Consider the following 23,890-nt stretch of genomic DNA (forward strand, 5'->3'; position numbering starts at 1 on the left):
AAATGTTTTTTTTTTTTTTTTTTTTTTTCTCGGCTGTATCCCATGTCCTTGCAAAATCCAGATGAACAGTGCCCACATGTTCAGAGTGTAGTGCCTCACCCTTGTGGCTGCTGGGAAGGTACTGTCCACATGACTCTGGAGATGATGGACTGTTCAGCTGAACCTTCACTTTACACTGTTGCATCCACCTACATGGAGCCTTGAAGATGATGTTCTGTAGTGTTTCAGAGCCTAGTAAACCAATTAAGGACATAATTCAAACCAAATTCAACTGTTAATGTAACCCAAATTCTGGGTTACATTTACCACAACTAAAAATTGCCCTGCAGAAATTAAGAATGATAATTATTGTTTTATGTTTAGAAAATGTTATTTTATCCTAAAAAAATGTTTAGTGTGAGTTTTAAAAAATATCACAGAATCACAGAATCACAGAATTGTAGGGGTTGGAAGGGACCTCTAGAGATCATCGAGACCAACCCCCCTGCCAAAGCAGGTTCATATGTGGGGTTTTAGTTTGGTTGTGAGACTTTTTTTCATAATCATCTCCTCCCTCCAAGGAGAACTCTTAGGAATGGAATTTAGTAAGTTTTGAATGGATAATTTTCAAGTCTTATTTTTCATAGTAAAAGTGAAGTGCTACATTTTTTCCTGCATTTACAATAGTTTCGTGCTTTTTGTTACATGAGGTTCTGGAGAGGGTTGCAGAGGACAGAGCAACTGTGATCAGTAGTGTCATCTGTTTATGTTGTGCATATCGTCTTTTTACTTTGAAGTCTGATGGATTTTCACCAGTCTCATATACAAGATGTTTTAAAATGTCATGTGGATCATTTTTAACATATTCCAAACTGCACATTCAATTAAAACTAAACTGAAGCAGTGAAGTCACAGCTGCTCTGCTGTCTAAAATAAAACCTAGAAAATTACTGTGCTGAACTTGCTCACATTTATGGGATGGATGTATAAACAGAAGAATCTATCTGTTGCTTCTGAATGTTCATACGTCTTTTGTTCTTCTGCAGACCACAATGAATACTAATCTTGAAAACAACAATTCATTTGTTTCAAATACATTATTTATAGTTGCAAAGAGCTTACAATTTTTAAAGAGAAGGAATAAATTTGCCAGCTATATCTACTTCCAAGTTCATGAATTCCATTAAGCTAACACATTGCATATAAATTAATCTGTTTAAAAGAATCTTCTGTTTTGTATATAGTTGTCATTTTTTGTTTCATATTTTGTGTGAGGAGATTAAAAATAAATGAGGTGATACTTTCACATGTCCAAGCAAAACTGGATTCTAATTATCTATTTCAAAAGTGACCAATGCCTGAAATGCTGTTTACATGCCAATCCATTATTTTATATATACAGATTTTCAGAGATGTTTAGTCATTTAAAATTTATTAATGCATTTATATGATTGGGATGTGGAAGGACTTATGCTTTGTTTATTTGCTGTGGGCTATAGAATAAAACTATAATGCTTTAGGGATATTATTTCATCAGTGCAGCATGCAGACTCTTGCTCATCGCTGGTGAAATGCATAGCTAATCGTTTTGACTATGTTGAAAAATAGAGTTTTGTAGTTGAGAATTTGCTCTATCAAGTAGTGTTGTTGTGTTCTTTGTATCTGTTGTGGTTTTCATGAAGATAAATAGGAGATATTACTTTCAGAGTGACCTACATACTTTTTTGTATTGTTGTTAGTGGGCTACTATCAGACACTAAAAATGAAAAGTAAGTAGCTTGTCAGCTCACCATGCAAGGAAAAATGCAGTGATTGTGATAATGCAAACACTTCACTTTCTATTACTCTACTGTTTACGAGCATAGTGAATTATTCAGTTAACCTCCCCCACTATGTACATAGTTGAAACCTGTCAGTTGCATCACTGGGCATCCACAGTTGATTTTTCACATTGAAATTGATTGAAACATATTGGCACCTGTGCACCTTGATTTATTTCTTTAAACACTGAATTCATGGATAAATAACTTGCAGAATAAAAGGTGGCTTTCAGAAACACTGAACTACAGGCTTGTCAATTAATTTCAGTTCCAGGTGGCTCTTGCTCTCATGAAAGGCTGAGATTGTCAATGCTTTCTTTACATCTGTCTTTAAAAGTCAAACCAGTTATCCTCAGGATACTCTACCCTCTCACCTGGTAGTCTTGGATGGGGAGCAGAATAAACCTGCCATGATTCAGGTGGCAAGTTTAGAGACCTACTACTCTACCTGGATTGTCCAAGGGGCCAGATGGGATCCAACTAACGGTGCTGAAGGAACTGGTGGAGGTGATAGCCAAACCACTTTCCATCATCTGCCAGCGTTCCTGTGCAACCAGAAAGGTCTCAGAAGATTGGAGGCTTGCCAGTGTGACTCCCATCCACAAGAAGATTTCTAAGGAAAATCTGGGGAACAACAGATTGAACACCTCCAGCCTGATCTCGGTACTGGGTAAGGTTATGGAGCAAATCATCTTGAGGGAGATCACATAGCATGTGTGGGATAACCAGGGGATTGGGCCTGGCCAGCATGGGTTTGTGAAATGCAGGTCCTGTTTGACCAACCTGATCTCCTTCTATGTATGTATAAATACATAGGTCTTGTTCGATATCTTTATTGATGACCTGGATAAGGGTGTTGATTGCAGCCTCAGTAAGTTTGCAGATGAGACCAAGCTGGGAGGAAGTGTTGATCTGCCTGGGGTTAGGAAAGTCCTATGGAGCAATCTGGACAGGCTGGATTGTTGGGCTGAGGCCATTGGGATGAAGTTCAACAAGACCAAGTTCTGAGTCCTGCACTTTGGCCACAACAACCCCAGAAACCACTGTCAGCTTAGGGGAGAGTGGCTGGAAAACTGTGTGGAAGATACGAATCTGGAGGTGCTGGTTGATGCTTGGTTGAATATGAGCTAGCAGTGAGCTCAGGTGGTCAAGAAGGCCAATGGCATCATGGTTTGTATCAGAAATAGCATTGTCAGCAGGGACAGGAAAGTGATAATCCCACTGTATTCAGCCCTGCTGAGGCTATACCTCAAGTAATGTGTTCAGTTTTGGGTCTCTCACTACAAGAAAGACATTGAGGCCCTGGAGTGTGTCTAGAGAACGGCAAAGAAGCTGTGAGGGGTCTGGAGCACAAGTCTTATGAGGAGCAGCTGAGGGAGCTGGAATTGTTCAGTCTAGAGAAGAGAACGCTCAGGGCAGACCTTACTGCTCTCTACAACTACCTGAAGGGAGGTTGTGGTGGGTGGGGTTGACCTCTTCTCCTGTGTAACTAGCAATAGGACTAGAGATAATGGCCTCAAGTTGCACCGTGGAAGGTTGAGGTTGGATATTAGAAAATACTACTCCAAGAGAGTGGTCAGGCACTGGATGGGCTGCCCAGGGAGGTGGTTGGGTCACCAACCCTGGAGGTGTTCAAGGAACATTTAGATGTTGTACTGAGGGACATGGGTTTAGTGTGAAATATTGGTGATAGGTAGACGGTTGGACTGGATAATCTTGTAGGCCTTTTCCAATCTTGGTGACTCTATGATTCTACAATTCATGTTCTCATCTTCCTGACTCATTTGCTTGAATGAAAATTGTCTCATTTGTCATACAGTTTTAAGTTCCATCTACAAAGACAACACATTTTTTAATTTCATCTTTTTCTTTCACTATAACCTGTGACACCCCTCATACATTTCTATCCAGGTTTCAGAAACAAAGTAAGGAGGAAATTACTGGTTTTCCCCTTGTTCAAGCCAAAGTTTGTTGGTAGACCTTTTGATTTATTTTCTACCAATTCTCATAGCACATAGAATGTGAACGCAGATTTTTTTTTCCACGTTATACATTTTTCCATGTTCTAAAAGAATTTTGTGAAAGAGCTTTTTAAATAGTTTTAAGACCATTCTTTTATATTGCTGTTACCTATCAGAGTACATACTCCTCTTGGATTTGTATCGATACTACTTTGGCCTGTAATGCTGACAAATATTTTTCATTCTTTTCATTTTCCTGGTACTGGTAAAAAGTTTCTGTGATTACTAGCAAATAATTCAATGTTCTTTGCTATTGTTTATTTGGCATCATCTTTTCCCTGTGTCTTTTTATTTATTTTTCAGGCAATACATTAACTGTTTTGACAGGCTTGAAAGTTTTAGTTGCTGTGGTTAGTTACTGCAACTAAATCATTATTTACCTTTTGTGACTTATGGTGCTCTCCCGGTGCTCATAATACATATTAGTTCATAATTCTCATAATGCTGTTTAGTATCATATATGCTTATGATGTTGTTTAATGTCTTTATCAGTGATACAGACCATGGAATCCACTATACTCTCAGCAATTTCAGGTAGACAACATATGGACTTGTGCAAGGTCTCTAGTATGGTCCTGTACCACACCCTTATTTCTACATTGGAAAGATATGGATTTGAAGGCTGGACTATTTGATGGTTAAAAAATTGGTTGGATGGTCACAGCCAGAGGGTTGTTATCAATGATTCTGTGTCCAGGTGAAGGCTGGTCATGGGTGGTGTCCCTGAGGGTTCTGTCTTGGGACCAGTGCTCTTCAATATCTTTATCAATGACACAGCAGTGGGACTGAGTGAACCTTCAGCAAGTTTGCTGACAACAGCAAGCTGAGTGGTGCAACTGATACAATAGAAAGGATAGAAGCCATCTAAAGGGATCTGGACAGGCCTGAAAAGTGGGCCCACAAGAACCTTATGAAGTTTTAACACGCCAAGGGTAGGATGTTGGATTTGGGTGAGGACAATCCAAAATATGAGTATAGACAGGGAGAAGAACTCATTGAGAGCAAATGTGTGGAGAAGAACTTGGGGGTCCCGGTGGACAAAAAGCTGGATGTGAACCAGCATTGTGTGTTTGAGCCCAGAGGGCCAACAGTATCCTGGGCTGTATCAAAAGAGAGGTGGCCAACAGGGAGGAGGAGGGGATTCTCCCCCTCTGCCCTTGTGAGGTCCCATCTGGAGTACTTTGTCCAAGCCTAAGTCCCCCAGTACGGGAGGGATTCAGACCTATGGGAGTAGTTCCAGAGGAGGGCCATGAAGATGATGGAGCACCTCTCCTTTGAAGAAAGTTTGAAGGAGTTGGGATTGTTTAGCTCAGAGAAGAGGATGCTCCAGGAGACTTCACTGTAGCCTTCCAGTACTTGAAGGGAACTTACAAGCAGAAGGGAGACTGACTTTTTACATTTTCTGATAATGACAGGACAAGAAGGAAAGTCTTTAAACTAGAAGTGGAGATTTAGACTAGATGTTAGGAAGAAATTTTTTACTCAGATGGTGATGAGGCAGTGGAACAGGTTTCCCAGAGAAGTTGTGGGTGCCCCATCACTGGGGGCATTCAAAATCAGGTTTTATAGGGCGCTGGGTAGACTGATTTAGTGTTTGGCAACCTTGCCCATGGCGGGAAAGGTGGAACTAGATGATCTTAAAGTCCCCTCCAACCTAAGTCATTCTATTATTCTAGGTGTGCAAATGACTCAACTGTCTGGTGTGGCTGACACACCCAAGGGATTGGATACCATCCAGAGAGACCTAGACAGGCTCAAGCAGTGGGCCCAGGTGAACCTTACGAGGTTCAGCAAATCCAAGTGCAAGGTCTTGCACCTAGGTCATAACAATATATGCTTTGGGGATGAAAGGATAAAGCACAGCCCTGCTGAGGGACTTGGGGGCACTGGTGGAATGCAAGCTGAACATGAACCAGCAGTGTGCTCTTGCAGCCCAGAAAGCCAACCATATCCTGGGCTGCATCAAAAGAAGCATGGCCAGCAGGTAGAGGGAAGTAATCCTGCCCCTCTCCTCTGCACCGGTGAGAACTCATCTGGAGTAGTGTCCAGATGTGGAGTCCTCAGTGCAGATGAAATGTGGACCTGTTGGAGCACGTCCAGAGGAGAGCCACAGAAATGATCCATGGAATGGAACACCACCCCCACAAAGACAATCTGAGAAAACTGGGGCTGTTCAGCCTGGAAAAAAGAAGGTTCCTGGGTGACATGATAGTGGCCTTTCAGTGTCTAAAGTGGGGCTACTAGAAAGAAAGGGACAGACTCTTCAGTGGGGTCTGTTGTGAAAGGATAAGGGAAAATGCTTTCAAACTGAAAGAGAGGAGATAAAGATTGGATATAAACAAGTTATTTTACGATAAGGATAGCACTGGAGCAAGTTGCTCAGAGAGGTGGTGGATGTCCCATCCTTGGAGATATCCAAGGTCAGGCTGGACAGGGCTCTGTGCCACCTGATGTAGCTGTACATGCCCCTGTTCATTGCAGAGGAGTTGGACTAGGTGACCTGTAAGGATCCCTTCCAACTCAAACAATTTTACAATTTCGTACCCATGCTTGTCTTAGAATCTGTCTGGTCAGGATCTGTATGTTCATATACATTAAAGATTTGCTTCCAGCATCTGTTCAGCACTTTCAGAGGTTTCTGAGCAGCCTATTTTTAACATTTATGGCTGTGATCTGAGTAAGATTTAACCCAAAGTGAGCTCCTATAGTCTTTGGGATACAGATTGTTCCTACATAATATGCTAAATTAAACATGTTTAATTCCCTCTGTAATTAGCAGAAAAATTTTTTACAAGTATCTAGACAAAGATCATGTTCTCCTAAAGCTGCCTCCTATTGGCTATTACACAACATGAAATGCTTGAAGAATTTTTCTTCACTTGAATTGGCTTCACTGAAATATATGTGCTTAAACTGGGCACACTAAGTTCTACCTTCAGCATACACACTCATATTTTCATTATGTGTCTTGTAGCTGCTGGAGACCCCTTCTTTGAAAACTTTTGTGTCCAGTTTTGCTGTGCAGTTGATTTCACTGCTGCTTTGTGTAATATTTTTGCCTTCTATTTTTATAGATTTTTACTGCGGCTTCTTTATAGTCTTCTTGAAATGGCTCTGTTCCATTGTTTGTTGGCTTTCAGTAATTTGCCTTACCAGGTTTTAAATTGCTTTCTTGAATATTTTTCATCTGTTCTGCACTAAAACCTCTCTATTACTACAAATTGAAGTCTCAAAATGTTTTTAAGTCATCATTTCACAGGCTTTTGTAGCATACAAAAATTAAACATGGCTTTTTGGGGGAATGAAAAAAAGGAAGTGTCACTGTTTTGTTTTGTTATTAGTTGATTTTGTAGGTAATTTCAGCCACTGCTGCTGTTATTTCAGACTTCCAGCAGTTTACTATATATGACTAAGTCCTAGAACTAGTAAGTACAATTTTAATCTTTTGTTTTTATTTTCTCTGTTTGATAATCTAATCAGGCACCATTATTTAAGAATGAGTCTCTTCCAGATCTCTTGGCACTTGTAGTAAAACTTTCTAGATTGTACAGGAAGGAGTAAGGAAGAACAGGTTTTTTTCCTCTGTTATCTGGCTAATAAAAAGATCTCTCTCAAATTATAACTGAGGTTAGCAAATCAACAACAACAACAACAACAACAAAAACAAACAAAAAAAAAAACAAAAAAAAAAAAAACAAAAAAACCAGACTGCTTTTGGACAGTTATTAGGATGAGCTCTATAAAATTTCTCATAATGCTGAATTGCATATTTCTTAAATCTCATTGTATTGTTACAATTAAATATATTATTATTTATTGGGAGAGAATCAAGACTGATGCACAAATTAATATGTTATTTTCTATTAATGCACATTTTTAACGAAGATGGAAATGAATGTATAATATTTGAGTTCCATTTTAATGGTCTAAATTTTAGATCAGTACCTGGGAATGCATGAATTTTCTCTAGAGGTAAACTCACTGAGATATACACTGCAGTTGTAAGCATCTAAATTCCATCTTTATAAAAACTTACATTTAGTTGAAGTTGCAGTGAAGATAAATTCTACAAACTCCAGGTGGAGAACTATACAAATGTAATTTTGCTTACACTTTTTCAAAATACTTTTGAATGTCCATGCATTGATGAAATGGGAAAATATCTAGAATTATGTCTTGTAGAAAGATTACTCAAAATTTTCAAATTTATAAAAATGAAGTTATTCAGTTTTCCAAATTCATTTATTTGATCAGATTCTGGAAATGTGCACATTCAGGAAAGCAAAAGTCATCCAAGTTTCTGTGAGGCAGGAGGAGGAGGAGGGATTTCACTGAAACCACTTGGACAAACTTGCCTTTGCAAAGCGTTTTCAGCACCTGCATGCCCCCCTCCCTCATTTCTGATCCCATCCATTTGGAGCAATGTGGTAGCAAATTTTATTGTTTACTTCAGAAAGTCCTTAGGAAAAAAGAAAACAATTACTGACACAGCTGTTATTTTATAATAACTTCTGCACTGTCTTGAGTGATATTATGATCAATTTCAGTGCATATTATATGTGAACTGGTGATTGCAGGAAATGTTGTGGTTTAACCCAGCAGGTGGCTGAGTACCATACAGTTGTTTGCTCACTCCTCCCATTCCCAGTGGGATGGGGAAGAGAATCAGGAAAAAAAAAAAGTAGAATTCATTGGTTGAGATAAAACTATTTACTATGATAAAGAAAAGGAAAGAGATAATAGTTATGAGTGTATATGAGCATATATATAAATGTATATAAGAAGTGATGCACAAGAAATTTTTCATCACCCCCAGACTGATGCCCTGAGCAGCAAGGGAGAGCGAGATGAACACCCACTCACTTCAAAGCTCCTTCCACTTGATGTCATATGGTACCTTGGTCAGTTTAAGTCAGCTGTTCTGATTCTGTCTCCTCCCAGCTCCTTGGACACTTTGCTACAAATGGCCTTGACTTTGTACAGCTCTGCTTAGCAGCAACTAAGCATGAGTATGTTATCAACATTATTCTATTCCTGGAATTAAAACATAGCATCATATCAGACACTCTGAAGAAAACAATTCCATCCCAGCTGAAACTACGACAAATGTAATTATTTTTTTGTTTGTGAGGATAAAAATATGCACTTTTTGTTAGAGTCTTTCACACTTTTATAAATGTGATAATTTTTCTAAATTTTAGTTAGCAATTCTTGATTGGATGTGGCCTTCCACTTCCAAAACAGCTTGGGAACTTGTGTGGCTACAAATAAGCAGGCTGCAAAGTGACCACTGATGCTTTTGTCAGTGGGGCACCTCGGGGGAGGTATCACCCAGGCTCTTGCTGAAGTACATTATCACAATTCAAGCATGTTAAGGATTATTACCACTAAACAGATTACTACTTACTGGGAAAAAGTCCAAGATGGTGAAAATCACAATGAGCATATTATTTGTTAACAGCTGACGTGTTTTTGAATGAAAGAACGAAGGGGGGACATTAGAGTAAGTTCCATTTTAAAGTCACTCTTATGTAAAGTTAGCACATGGTCTTTTATGTCTACATTGTGACAGCATAGAAACAGCTAAAATATGTAAAAAGTTATATATTTTACCTATCAACCCTTCCTTCCTTGTGAGGAAAAATTTCAGGCACTTACTGTCTGGACTGGACTTCTCACTGAAGTCCAAAATATTGGATATCTTACAATGGAGGCTAACAATGATTTCACATAGAAGTTAATTCCATATCCCCAAATTCATCAATTCAATCTTTATATTCTGGACCTATTTTAAAAGAAATATTAGCAATTTTTGTGATTTCTAGGGGAGTCCTAGGTATTATAATTGGTAATAATTATTTGATTTATTTAAAAACAGCAAGTTTTTCATCTCTATTGAATGGTTCATATTTGTTAGTACTTACTGCCTCTTCAAAAATTGTCATTTTCCCACTTCTTTCCTTCCTAGATTTTTGATAGCCTGTTAGCTGTGTTGTTTCAAAATATTTGAATGTGTTTGAAATATCTTATTTTTAAATTGACTTGCTACCTGTAAGTAGTTGCTTGATTTTCACTGATTTGTAAACAAACTGGAACCTCAGCTGATCTTTGGTTGTCATTTGCATGCTTGTTTTCAAATGAAAACAACTTGAAGTTGTTCAGAAAACTGTCCTTGACATTACAAATATTTATCTTGAAGATTTAATTTGAAAATACAAGGAAGTGTTTTAGAAAGTGCCCATGAAAACTACTCGTGCCTCAAAAGCTAATTTTATGTGCAAAGAACACTGTTATGCAGCCACTTAAATAATATTAGCCTGTTACTAAAGTACGGCAATCCTCAGTTGACGATGAAACAGTAAGTGTGATAGCCTTTTCTGCTAACAGCTACTCTTTCATTCTGTTGTAATAGGTTGACAAACAGTACATGTGAAGCTGTTTGAAGGAAAACTTCCTTGCGTAAGTAAGGCACATAGGAAGAAAATTCATTGAATTCATAGGCTACCCACCTAGTCATAACAGCGGCTGTTTTGTTTGCTGTCAAAATTTGCTTTCCCTGAGATGGTCTGAAGTGCAATAGTTATGTTGTTTTTTTACTTCAGAAAAGCTGTATTCATCTAGTCTTCATCGAAGTATTTCACAAGCAAGTAATGGAGACTATCACTTCATGGAAACCTTCATGGAAGTTTTCTTAGGAACTTGAACAGTTGTTTCATTCACACCTCACGTTTTATTGCTCTCTGTGGTTATGTATGATGTCCAGAGCACAGAGGCTAAACTGAAGCAATATTTTAGGATAAACTTGTTTTGTTCTGATCTTAAAATATCTAAATCACAACACTTCTGTTGAGTATGACTTAATAATCATAATGGTTCACAGAAGCTGGAAGTGACCTGCCTGGTTTCACTGACAGCAAAATACACCTTTTGCGTCTTCATTGACCATATTTTATTCCTGCAAGTAAATCTACAAGTGCTGTAAATATGTAGATATGATAGAAAGTGTCTTGTTGCACATCACCAGTATTGCCCCTCTCCTTTTTCTGTTCTATGCTGTGATCTCAGTCTCATTTCATTTTCCCCAGCTTCAGACCAGGTGAGGGGGATGTGCCATGCCAGGTGTGTAAGTCTGGAGGGTTGGTGGGGAGCAGAGCTTCTGTGCTGCTGACAGGGCCCACGTTGAAAAGGTAACAACTGAGTTCCTCACAGCCTTTCTTGCACTCTCTCTGAGTGCTTTTTGCTCTGTCCTGCAACATTTTAAATTTTGGGATGTGCTTTGAAATTAAAGTCAAGGAGTAAAGTGAAGAGCATCGGTGTTTGAATGAACAGCTTGGTCACAAAAGCCTTTTTTTTGGAAAATGAAGTTAACAACTAGAGAAGCACAGCATTTCTCATAACAAGTGCTCCTAGGTATTAAAATAGAGATTATGAGGGGGAATCTCTCCATTACTGACAAAGGAAAAAAGCTTATTTGAACTCAGAGATAGAATCATGTCATAGAGATGCTGGAGGTGTCTTACAGTAGAGTTGTCCTACAAGGAGGAGCCAGGCCAGACTAAAATTTCCACGCATGATTTGATGAAGAAATATACACAGGCTGCCAAACCACACTATGTAAGTGAGGTAAAAGAACTTGCTTGAATAAGGTGGTACAAAGTGCCCAATGGAGAACACTGACCTGGGTCTCATGGCATGTGGTTTGACTGCAGTGAGCACTGGCTCAGCACCTGTCCAGTCAGTGCTCTGGAAACTGCCTCCTGGCTGTACACCACTCAGGTGATGCCATCATCCCTACAGTGATAGTGGCATCCCTTATTAACTGTAGGTAGCCACAAAAGGAAGTTGCAAGTGCTCATCCACCAGTGATACCAGTGAGGTATCTTCCAGCTGTTCATTTTAGTTGTAATCAAAATAATTGTAGTTTAAAATGCTACAGACATTTGTAATTCCTATTTACTGATTTTAAAAAGCTGTTGCATTAGTTCTCCTTTTCAACAAAAACTGCTGCCTCTTCTCTACCAGTTAAAGTTTCTCTTTGTACATGAGAACTCAAAAAATCCAGCTATATTAAATTTACACATTCTTTATATTTTGATAAAATTCAGGCATTAGCAGCCTCCCTTGAGAGCATCCTAAGATTATATCCCTGGGCAAAATTTCTTATTTCTTTTGCCAGAGCCGCTGTGGAAAAGATGAATCAGTTGTTCCTCGTTACAATAAAACAAATAATAAAGCAGCCCATCACCAGGTAGCTAGCTACCTCTGTTAGTCACAATTAATGGCACTGTGAAGAAATGTATCTTGCATTTACATGGACGTGTTTCACACATCTTTGTGGGAGATGGAAGTAGCACTGCTAGGTGTACATACACTCTTGAGACAGTGATGCCTTGAGGGGGGGAAATAAAATGGGAATAGATACTGTGTTCATGATGAAAGTTGCAGCAGATTTGTCTCAAATCAGAGTTTTTGACTTCTGGGTATGTCTCCTATAAGGAATTGTCTTTAGTGAGGATTGAGCTGTTAGGCCTGATCCATTCAAAGTTGCAAGTCTGTTTTTAAATGTTTTAAATATGTGTTCCCTGAAGACAAAGGGTGTATTGCTAGTCCTGTGAGAAGGACTGCCTTATAGAAACCTGAGTGACATTCTGAAACATCACTGATTATAAGATCTTTTGTTGAACGAATCGATGAGATAAAAATTTGTATTGAAATAGAGTGATGAGTTATTTTTAGGGGAGAAGTACATACTATATATAAATATTTGACAGGTAACTTGGATGTATTTTTTGTACCATTCAGAATAAATTGCCTTTAGCAATATGTGCTGCAGTGCAAGCTGACAGTTATATAAGCAAAAAGAACAGTGAATCACTAAAGGTAGGAGGAGAGATAGGGATGTAGTTTCTACTATTTTACTATAGCTCCTTGTTTGCATGTTGCTGCAGTGTAAGAGAGGTCACAGCTATAGTGATGCATATCAAGGAATTGCACGTAAAGATAACACTCTTGTGATAGTAGTAGCAGTTACCACTTTCTATTTGTAATGGCACACATAGGAGGCCATTTGCAGAATCTGTGTCCAGATCCCCCTTTTTCTCAAACCAGAGGAAACCTACGACAAAAATGATGCATTTGTTGAAATAACTGAGACTATCTGAAAATCCTTTGTGCACTGTGGTAAATTAGGGCGCAGCTGAGCAGTGAGTCTTCACCTACCCCAGCTCTGCGGCCTCACTACTACAAAGGGTAAATACAGACATTGCTGTCTTCTTCAGAAAACCAAATTTATTCTTTCTTCTTCCCCAGAGGCTTTCTAGTGATTGCGAGGGATGACTTCAAGGAGACACTCCCTGCTTAGTGAGTTGTGACGTTAACTGTTTTCTATCTCTCGCAAATTTTGTTGTGCTTGAAGGGGCAAATACACTTTCAAATGGTTAACCAAGATCATAAGTTTTTTGAGGACTACATTTTTTTTTTTTTTTTTTTGGTCAACATGTTATAGCTCTGCATATACTTGTACCACCATGCAAATAAAGATTACCTGAGATCAAAGTCTGTGTAGTAGATCTGGTGACTTACCCTCCCTTCACACAGAGAAACAAAAATTGCAGCATGTCACACTCTTCCAAATAATTAGTGAATAATACAGTGAAATGTTTCAGTTAACATTCAACTGCATACTTCATGTTAAAATAAAGCAATAAAGCATAGCAATCATAAAACAAGAAAGCTTGATTAAAAAAATAAAGAAAAAAAAGGTGGGATAGTTGATACACAGAATGATTTGAGTTCTAATGCAAGAATTTTTTAGGCTTATCCTCCAAATAGATCTACAGTCCCTGTCTGGAATTTACGCCTTTATAAAGTGCTCTGTTTTTCATCACTTTTCCAACACAAACCTGGTAATATAGAGAGGAGGAAAAAAGGCAGAAAAAAAGCAAATTGCTTTTCAGTGGAAACCCACACATCATTTTCATGCAAATGCACCTTCTCTGTGTATATTTGATGAGTTATTTCACTCACAAAAGATTTTTCTGTTAATTGTTGTATCTGCCACTTATAAAGTCTGTTTGCTAAATTACAAAGTCATCCTTCACGGCGGGTGTGCTGTCAGCCACTTCTTTCCCAAAAGATCTTTATTCTAATTGTTTTATCTGCTGGTTGCTAAATCTGCTTGCTAAATTATGCCTTTCACTGAACTTATGCCAAAACCTTCTCGGGAAGCCATTAGTAGTTACTGACTTATTATATTGAACAGCTTATACATCTTAGATTGTGTGAAAATCTGAAAGGCAGATGTACAAACAAAGTAGCAGCCAAAAAGACTGCGTAAGAACAATGCCATGAGTATGGTAAGTACTGTAGTTTGGTCAGATGCTGTTTTTGAGAAATGGGCTTAATTTTTCTTAAGAATGATAGCAACTTGCTTTACACAAAATGTGTATCAGGACAGGTTCTGGCATCTTTGCTTATCCTTCCCCATGTCTCACTGCTGTTACCTTATGTTAGGATTGTGATCTTACCTGAAAAATGCACCTGAGCAGTGGCAAAGCTGACCTTATTGCAGAGCCTAGAGACTGGATTCCCTGATCCTGCCATAAAGCTGTTAAAACCATTAAAACTATTCAGGTTATCTGGAGGAGATGGTAAATATCTGCTGTTGTTTGTCTTCCCCCATTTTTCTAAACCGAATACACTTGTAGAAAAGAATAACTCTATGTGTAGTTAAAACTGAAGAATGCCAACCCTGTCTGCATTTCTCACTTCACTTATAACCTTATGCTGAAGTTGCACAGTGATTTTATTTGTCATATAGACTTTGTGGCATTGGAAAAGACAAATTGTTAGACCATCGTTGCTGTAATAATTGTAACACAGTGGTGCAGAGGGCAGGTTTAAAAAGACCATCTTGCAAGTGAATGCTAAGCTGACCTGTCTGTTGCCCTCAGGGGATTTCAGTACATCAGTGAGAAAATATTTGTATGCGTACAGGCTGATCATATGCTAACACCAGGCACTATTTAATTTTAAACAGGCACTACTTAGTTTCTCAGGTCTGCTCAAATAACTGTTAAATCCCTTTTTTTGTACTGATGTCAAGCGGGACATGTCCTTCATGTAGCACCATGAGACATCAACATATGTTGAAGAGGCAGAGAGAGATGAATCATAGAACCAGAGGAAAGAAAGTAGGGGGCTGTTGGAAACACTATCATCTTTTTTTTCTGTACCCACAAATTACTTGCTGCGAACATGTCTGAAGCTTTCATCTTGATGTGTACAATTCAGTCTGCACATCTAGCCTACAGAACATCTAATTCTAAAAACATTTTAGTTCTCCATGAGAACCTGAATTAGCAATTCCCTGGGAGAAAAAAATAGGTGCTACTTAATTAGCTGAAAGGTCCACGAAGAGGGTATGTAATTGAGTATATGGAGTAAGGCAGTATATGGAGTAATAGAGAAAACAAGGTGTAAAGCAGTCCTGGAAAAATAGAAGATACAAATTTTTCAGATATTTCTAAAAATGCATTTCATCCTAACTAAATGTTCTTGACTAAATCCACACTTCATTTTCAAAACAAAATGCAAAAACAAAAAAAATAAAAACATCAGCTGCCACAAACATGGAATGTCAACCACTTTAACTACATTGAGCACTAATTTCATGTCAGTTTTATGAATTTAATCAAATTAAGTTGACTATACTGAGTAACAAATTTGCTTTCTATTCTTTTTATTGTTACTGTGCAGTCTCTTGGTGTTACCTGTGGTGTATTTTATTTGAAGGATTTTGTGTTGTTGTTTGTTTCTGAAATGCATGAGAAATCTGAGAATCATAATCTGTTCCCTGTTCTTAGATTTTGCAGTTGTTTCTGACTGCACTTCAATTTCACCTCTGATGGAATTTGATGCTGTTAATTTTCTGCATGGGGGCAAGGAGTGGATTTTATGTCTTGTTCTAAATTCATATAGGCTCAGGTTTTTAATTATGCATTAAAGAGAGGCCCAGTTTGTGAAGCGGTGGCCCCACTGAAATCAATGGAAGTCTTACATGCAATACTTTCAGAGTGACAATTTCTCAAAAACAATTGCAGGTTTGGGATTAGGAATATCCCAGGATAGCTGAGATGATCTGTTTGTAGCATGGAACTAATGTAAGAAAGTACAACCAGTCTTGTAAGTTAAGAATTAAACATATTAAAACTTTCTGTTTTATTATCAGTAATTGATAGCTTACAGAGCAAGTGCTTGTCTTATACTGGGGGAAATACAAGAAGAATTAAATCTCCTTACCAAGAGGCTGTAAAACATAGGACATAAGAAATCTTACATCCTCTGTTTTATTGTTTTTACTTCTATTATCAAGACTCATACCAAGCACTGTAAAAGTCAGGAAGCTAACTAATTCCAGGATATGTAATAAAAGCAATATGAGTATTTCAACTTTTCAAGTCCTGCTAATGTCTTGTAACCTCTGTGGTGGTATTGTTCTTTTGAGTAAAGAAGATATTACTTATAATGTTTATTAAGTAATGCATGAAATTAAATGTCATGCTAAAAGATTTTAATTTTTCAGTCTCAGTGGATCACAAACATTAGCATTTTAAACACAAAACAAGCTAGTGACACTAAACAAAAATTCTCTGCATATGTCTCAAAGGATTTTTTTTTAGGTATAATATTTCCTTGGAACAATGACAAAAGCACATATGAGAACTGTAAACATTGTATTAAGCTAGAGTAAAAGAGATTTTTACACACAGGTCACTTTTCTCCCTTTTTATTTTTTGCTAGCTGTACCAGTGAATACAGATTTATAGTGGGATTGAAATAACCCTGGTAGTTGTTAGATTGAATTTATTTATTTTTTACTAAAGAACATTAATATCACTTTCTTGCTCCTAGCCACTTTACTTGTGATGTTTTTAAAGCCAAGCATCACTGTCTTTCTTGAATGCAAATATAAAACCCTGCAGATGGATCCCATTTTGATTTTTTTCTTCCCTTTCCTCCAAACATGTAATGCAGCACTCATTCCCAGGAACTAGATCAGCCAGATAAGCACTTGTGCCTGACAAAGTACCAAATCACCAACTCAACAGTTTTTATCACAGATGCAGCAATTTCAATGATTTCCCATTCCTGCCAGAACAGCATTGCTGTTGCTACCATGCTATGAATGGAAGTAAGCAGATGCTATTAATGCTGATTACATTTGGCCCAGGTAGAAGTGAACTCATACACCATTCTAAAAGACAGAGCAGCATAAAGGTGTTATATTACTTTTATCAAACATAACAATTAAGAAGTAAATGCTTTTATTTCTTTGTGTGTCTTCTTACACAAACTTTGTTTATGGTTTTTGTATGTTTCACTGTGATACAACTGTGACTGCAAAAATAGTAAGATTTATGCAGAACTTCTTCCAGATGGTTTTATTTAATCATCCTTTAAATTGCTGTTATATAAATAATTCAAACATTGTGAGTGAAAGAAAAAGGTGAGATTGTGTGATGTACATATTTTCTTAATACTGCAAAGGGAATGCTATTTTCTGGCATATATATACCAGTATATTGCTGGTTTCAATTAAGTAGGAAGCAATTAAGTTCTGTATTATAGCTGCTATTAGACATTACTCTGATAAGAACATGCAGTGATCTTGGAAACACTGATCTTGGAAGTTGGTCAGCTTTGAGTAGGTGGTCTGATGTTGAGCAAGTTGCTGGTATGTGCGGAGTGCATGTCTCCACATTTAAGCATGCATGTTTCAAAATCTGACATAGCTTTTACCAGAAAAACTGGTGAGGCAATATTTTACTCTGATCTTTCCATTCCTCAGTGTTCTTGTGTCTTGTCAGTAGCTGAGTAGCATGGTGTCTGCCTTGTTTAAACCATTTATCCACAAATTGTGACTAGAAATAAATTTGTTACCTCGTGCTTGGAAAAACCAACATTGTACTTATGTGCTTAGTATGCCCAATGTAGCATTGCTCAAAATGTACCAGAGAACAAAAAAGAGTATTTATCCTTCAGACCATTTCCAAGTGGTTTTAACACTAGAGTTGTTCATTGTCTTCTTTTATTCACATTTCCCAATATCAAAAAAGAATCATAGAATCAAAGACTCATAGAATCATAGAATGGTTTGGGTTGGAAGGGACATTTAAGACCACCTAGTTTCAAACCCCTTGCTATAGACAGGGAGACCTTCCACTAGATCAGATTGCTCACAGCCCCATCCAGACTGGCCTTGAATGCTTCCAGGGAGGGGGAATCTGCAGTCTTACTGGGCAGCTTGTTTCAGTGTCTCACCACCTTCACAGTAAATAATTTGCTTCTAATAGCTAGTCTAAATCTACCCTCTTCCAGTTTAAAATCATTTCCTCTCATCCTGCCATGACACGCCCTTATAAAAAGTCCCTCCTCAGCTTTCCTGAAGGCCCCCTTCAGGTGCTGGAAGGCTGCTATAAAGTCCTCCTGGACACTTATATTTTCCAGGCTGAACAGCCCCTTCTCTCCCAGCCTGTCCTCATAGGGGAGGTGCTCCAGCCCTCTCATCATCTTCATGGCCTTCCTCTAGACCCACACCAACAGCTCCATGTCCTTCTTGTGTTAGGGTATTCAGAACTGGAAGCAGTACTCCAGGTGGGGTCTCAAAAGAGCAGAGTGGCAGAATCTCTTCCCTTGACCTGCTGGTCACTCTTCTCTTGATGCAATCCAGGATACAGTTGGCCTTCTGGGCTGCAAATGCGTATTGCCGCCTCATTCTGAGTATTTTATCAACCCTCAAATCCTTCTCCTCAGAGCTGCTCTCAAGCCATTCTCTGCCCAACCTGTATCTCTGCTTGGAACTGTAAATAAGAATAAACCAGGGAATGGTTATGATCTTTGCTCTGAAGCCTGTTGATGTATTTTTTTAATTATAAAATATATTCAAAGTCTTTAGAGTGGGCACTGAAATTTACACTCTAATAGATGTAGAATCAGGTTCTTTCCTTTATTTTCCTGACCAGACAACTGGTTTCTGATTGTCTTCAGAAAAAAATGTAACAAGTTCAGCTGGTAAGTTAGAGATGGTCCTCATTCCAGCACAGCCCACAGATAGTGGGTTCCTGCTGGCTGGGAGATGAAGGCTGAAACCCAGGGAAAGGAACAAAGGAACAAACCCTTGGTCTCTCAGCGCTGGCACAAGTGAACCAGGTCTCTCCCTCCTCCACATCTCTTTATGCTGGGCCTCCCTTTTTCGTGTATTTTTTGTTTGTTTGCTTGTTTTTGTATGTTTTAATAAAATAAAATGAGATTAGTAATGATTCTTTGTAAATTAGCTTAGTTAAGCTTTTAGTCAGTGTGGCTGAGTTCTTAAATAGACAAGGCTGCAGATATTTGCTTGAATCAAAACATTTTTATGAAGGTAACTTGTAAAACAGTAAATAACCTTCTTATCTCACAAAGTCAAGGGCAAATCTATCAAAAAATTGGACACATTCACACAGCGTCAGAGGAAAGATGTGTTATTAAAGAGAGAGTAGACTTTTTAGAATAATTGCTGCTGTACTTGTTCATATCTGTTTTTTTTTTTCTACTTAGGGTATTTTTTCAGGTTTGGTATTCAGTAGTGTGCAATAAACTTGTGGTGTCACGCTTTTCAGTTTGAAAGGGAAGAATGAAATGAAATTGTGCTTAGAAAATTGAACTAAAGTTTTCAGTTGTTAACATTTGTGATCTCACTGCATGTTCCATAGTATTTTCTATACTATTATATCCAAAGTCATATGCTGCTATCAGCTATATATAAATGGATGTAAAATGAAAAAAAAAAAAAAAATTGTAAATGCGTAAAAAAGCATCTGTTTGAATGCCTTCAATTACGGCATCTTAAGCTGTGATGGTTGCATAGTAATTTTCAGGGACAGACACTTGGGAAGTATTCTTTAATCAAAGAATTTTGATTAGTCTAATCACTTCTCTACAATGACTATGCAAATGTTAACTCTGGTGATGTTTTTTAATTTGAAACCATAGGTTTCCTTATTAAGGAACACAAAAAGTTAGTGGTGTTAATAACGCTGTTTTGACTACAGCGTGAAATCTACAAAACAAAAATTGAGGGGAATATAAAATAGAAAAACAATTCCAGAATATAAACATTATTTCAGACATTTGGCCAAAGACAAAATGTATTTTCCATTGCTAGCAGATGCCTGAACAAATCTGTTCCTACTTTCATTTTCTATTATAGGAAAAATGAAACTTTTTATAGACTAATCACTTACAGTTGTTTAGTAGTAAAAAGCATTTTCTGTATATGTATTCCAATATAAGATATTTTTAGGAGAAGTTGGTGTCAGCAAAATTATCTTAAATTCTCTGTCATATTTCTGCATGAATTACTGTTCATTGGGCAAGTTTGAAGTTGTAGCTTAGTACTGCAAACTTCTTTGCTTCTGTTGTCAAGGTCATTGATCGACTCTGGGACCCCTGTAGCCCTGAGTTTGGGGAGCATGACTGAAGTAATGATAACCTCCTATTCAACCCTAAGCTTGTGCAGGATTTGCTGTTCTGGCTGGATGCATGTAAGTCTATAAGGCTCGATGAGGGTATTCATAGAACTGGCAAATATCCTTTCAAGACTTCTAAGAGTAATTTTTCAGTGGTCTTAGTAATCTGGAGAGGTTCCAGTCAACTGGAAGATGGCAAATGTTATCCCAGGTTTCAAGAAGGGCAAAAATAAAGGCACTGGTAATTACAAGCCTGTCAATATCACTTTGGTGTCCAGAAAAATTACAGAGAAGATAATGCTAGGAGTTATGGAAAAACAACTGAGAAACCACACAGACACTGGCCATCGCCAGCACAAGAAGGGAAAGAGCTATTTAACAGTTAATTTCTATTTATGGCAAGGTAACCTTAGTTGGTCAAGGAAAGCCAGTTGATGTAACATAGATTTCAGCAAAGCTTTTAATAGTGTTTCTTACAATATCCTTCTGAACAAGAAGTCCAGCATACGGATAGAAAAAAAGCATAATACAGCAGGTGAACAGTCTGCTGATGGGGCAGACTTAAAGGGTTGTAGTAAGTGGGGCTACATCAGTTTGATGGTCAGTCATTCATAGGGCTCCCTAGGCCTCTATTTTAGGGCCGATTCTCTTAAACATTTTTATAAATAATCTAGACTTGAAGGCATACTAAGTTGTCAAATCCCTTAAGGGTAGAGTCCTTCCTGAAAGATCATGACAAATTGGATGGCTGGGTAATTATCAGCCATTGAACCCCAGCCACAGGGTTCAAGAGTAAGTGCTGGATTCTGCACCTGGGACAGGGCAGTCCTGGATCTAAGTACAGACTTGGGGACAGAGACTGGAGAACAACCCTGTGAAAAGGGATCTCAGGTTCTGGCTGATGACAAGCTGAATCTGAGTCTGCAGTATGCCCTAGTAGCTCAAAGGCCCAGTGCATAAGGATGCATAAGACAGGACAGGCTCTGTGCTTTTATGGCCTTGCTTGAATACTGCATGCAGTTTTCACATCTTTGGTGGCACTGATAGGACCTGAGGATGGAGCTGCATCAGGGGAGGGTTATAGGACTTGTTATAGGGTTATTTTTCTTTACATAGCAGTTTGAGATCAAAATTTATATTGCTTTGTCTGATACACAATTACCACACTAAGAAGATGTGGAATATCGCTGCTGCTTCCATCTGAAGATAGTTGTTCTATTCTGTTATTTTTTACAACAAAAAAATATCTGTTATATGTACAACAGATATATTACCATGCCTCATTCACTCAGTATATTCCCAAATGACACACTTGGACAGGTAACCACAGGGTACTTGGCAACAAATAAGATTAAAAAAGAGATATTTAGTACATAACATTCAGAGATGCAGAGAACTTTCTCACCTATTGTAAAGCAATTTCCCAGCTCCGCATATCGTAGAACAACAGTACTGTGCACTGGCTGTGCCACCACAGTGGAAATAGCCAGTAGCAGTAAAGAACTATGTTAGGATAATGATTGTAAAGTAAAAAACTAGAAAATATGCCATAAAAATGAAAACTCAATGCCAAATATGCCAAACTAAAAATGCATGTGTAACTAGTATACAGTCCAGCTCTTTTCAGTGGCCACTATTAAGTGCCTGTATGATTAACATATTTTGAGAGCTAAGTTCTATGCTTTCATGAGACATTTAACTAACTTCTTTAATACTTACCTTTAAGGAAATAAATTCGACTTCTTGGATTCTCTCTTCTCCCCTCCTCAGCCTTCTTTCCTGACAAGACAGAAGCTAAATGGATACTCTCTAATTTGGACAGTCAAAAGAGAAGAGAACCAGAGATCAAGCAGAAAGACAAGAAACAACGGACTGCTATTCTTGGAAATTGTTTCCAAAATTAAAGCGCTTTAATATAAAAGTTAATAATACATAAAAATTCATAAAAGATGTCATTAAAAACCTAGTACATATCAGGCTCCTAATTAAAAAGTAACATAAGGCCCACATTTTTTATTCTGATATTGACCAGCTGGGAGGGGAGAGAGGAGAGAAAGGAGAGAGAGAGGAGAGAGAAGCACAGTGATTGTGCAGTGTTTGTGACATCAGCAGGATGAGCTACAAAGAGGGGTGTGACAGGAGACCATGGAAATGTCAGTAGGTCTTCAGTGACTATATATATGAGGCACGCACCTCATGAGGACCATGGCTCAGTTGATCTTCATTACCCTGGCTTTGCTGAGATTCATCCAGAACCCTCATCTGGGATTTAACCATGTGGGCTGCATGTGCAGGAGAGCATGCAGTAGAGTGCACAGCAGCTGAGTCTGGACATGGCACAGCTGCTGCGCAATTTGGAGCAGGGAAGCTGGGAGTAGAGCACAGTGGCCAAGGGAGCCCTGCTCTTCACTGCCTTGCAGCAGTGGCAGCTCTGGGTGGTTGCTGGGCTCCTTCTGCTGCTGTTTTGCCTCTGGCAGTTCCTCAGAAAGAGGAGGTGTAATCCAGACATCAACAACAAGCAGAAGAGCTTCTTAGAGAAGGAGAAGGACAAGGACAGTGAGGTAGAGGAATGCAGTGACTCTGATGAGACATGTGACCTGGATAGAGTTTGGGCTGATAGCACTCAGTGGCAGGTGCCGTACATGGCAGACAAGTACCAGGTGGGGGAGGAGCTGATGGACAACCTTCTTCCGGCCAAGGACTCTCCTGCCACACCTTCAGGCCACTGCTGCAGACGGACATTGGGATGGCCTGCATATACGAAGGATGGAGTGCCCGTGATGACAATGTCCTCTACCATCTGCTCGTGCCCCTGAATCCATCCCCTGGGCACAGCTTCTACCTGGAGCCAGGTGCCAGGTGACACCGAGGAGATACCAGCAAGGAAGTCCTGCCTGCATGTTGATTTGGAGTGCACCTGCACAAGGGAGAAACTGTTGGGGGACATCCACTGCTTTCTCTACCACACGTGGGAGGAGATGAGAGAGAAACAGGAGCCCAGCCTGCTACACACCTTGTGCAAGGACTCCTACCTGCACACCAAGAAAACTACCCACTGGTTCCAGAACCAGGTCAGGTCAACTTGGAGGCATCTGCCTCTGTCACGCGATTGTTGCCTGATGGTGCTGTCCTCCCGCACCTTCTGCAAGATTAAGGTGACCCCCACCTCCATGCACACCTTCTCCATTAAAATGATACCTGGAGGGCAGCTCGATGACTCACACACCTTTCTGAGCTTTGAGTAGGCTGAAGGCAGCTTCAGCGGCAGCACAGCGTGTTCAGAAATCTGCAGTGTGGAAGAGATGCACAACAGCTTCCACCTCAACTGCCTGCAGACCTGACCCTGTCTGTTCTTCGGCAAAGACTTTTAGTATGTTGCATTTTGTGTGGTTGTTTTCATATCGTATATGTATTTTTTAATAAAAAGCTTTAAAAAATTTAGAAAATGTGGCATATAACATGTATTTGAAAAAAATATTGAAGTGTTGCATTAAGACATCTTGCACATGTACATCTTACATCTGTGCGTTTTGCATAGTGCCTTAATGTAGCTTAAATGCAG

At 38.8% G+C, this 23,890-nt stretch overlaps 1 protein-coding gene across 1 annotated transcript; it reads left to right on the plus strand.

The window, feature by feature from the left end:
* Window positions 1-4,757: 4,757 nt before the first annotated feature.
* LOC146545537 (inositol 1,4,5-trisphosphate receptor-interacting protein-like 1) lies at window positions 4,758-23,573 on the plus strand. The gene is given in 4 exon segments (XM_085222084.1): window positions 4,758-4,910; window positions 22,707-23,022; window positions 23,025-23,181; window positions 23,183-23,573. Coding segments are annotated over 4 exon segments (1,017 nt in total).
* Window positions 23,574-23,890: the final 317 nt, after the last annotated feature.

This window comes from Meleagris gallopavo, chromosome 1 (assembly GCF_905368555.1).
Source record: "Meleagris gallopavo chromosome 1, MGAL_WU_HG_1.1, whole genome shotgun sequence".
NCBI classification, from domain to species: Eukaryota; Metazoa; Chordata; class Aves; order Galliformes; family Phasianidae; genus Meleagris; species Meleagris gallopavo.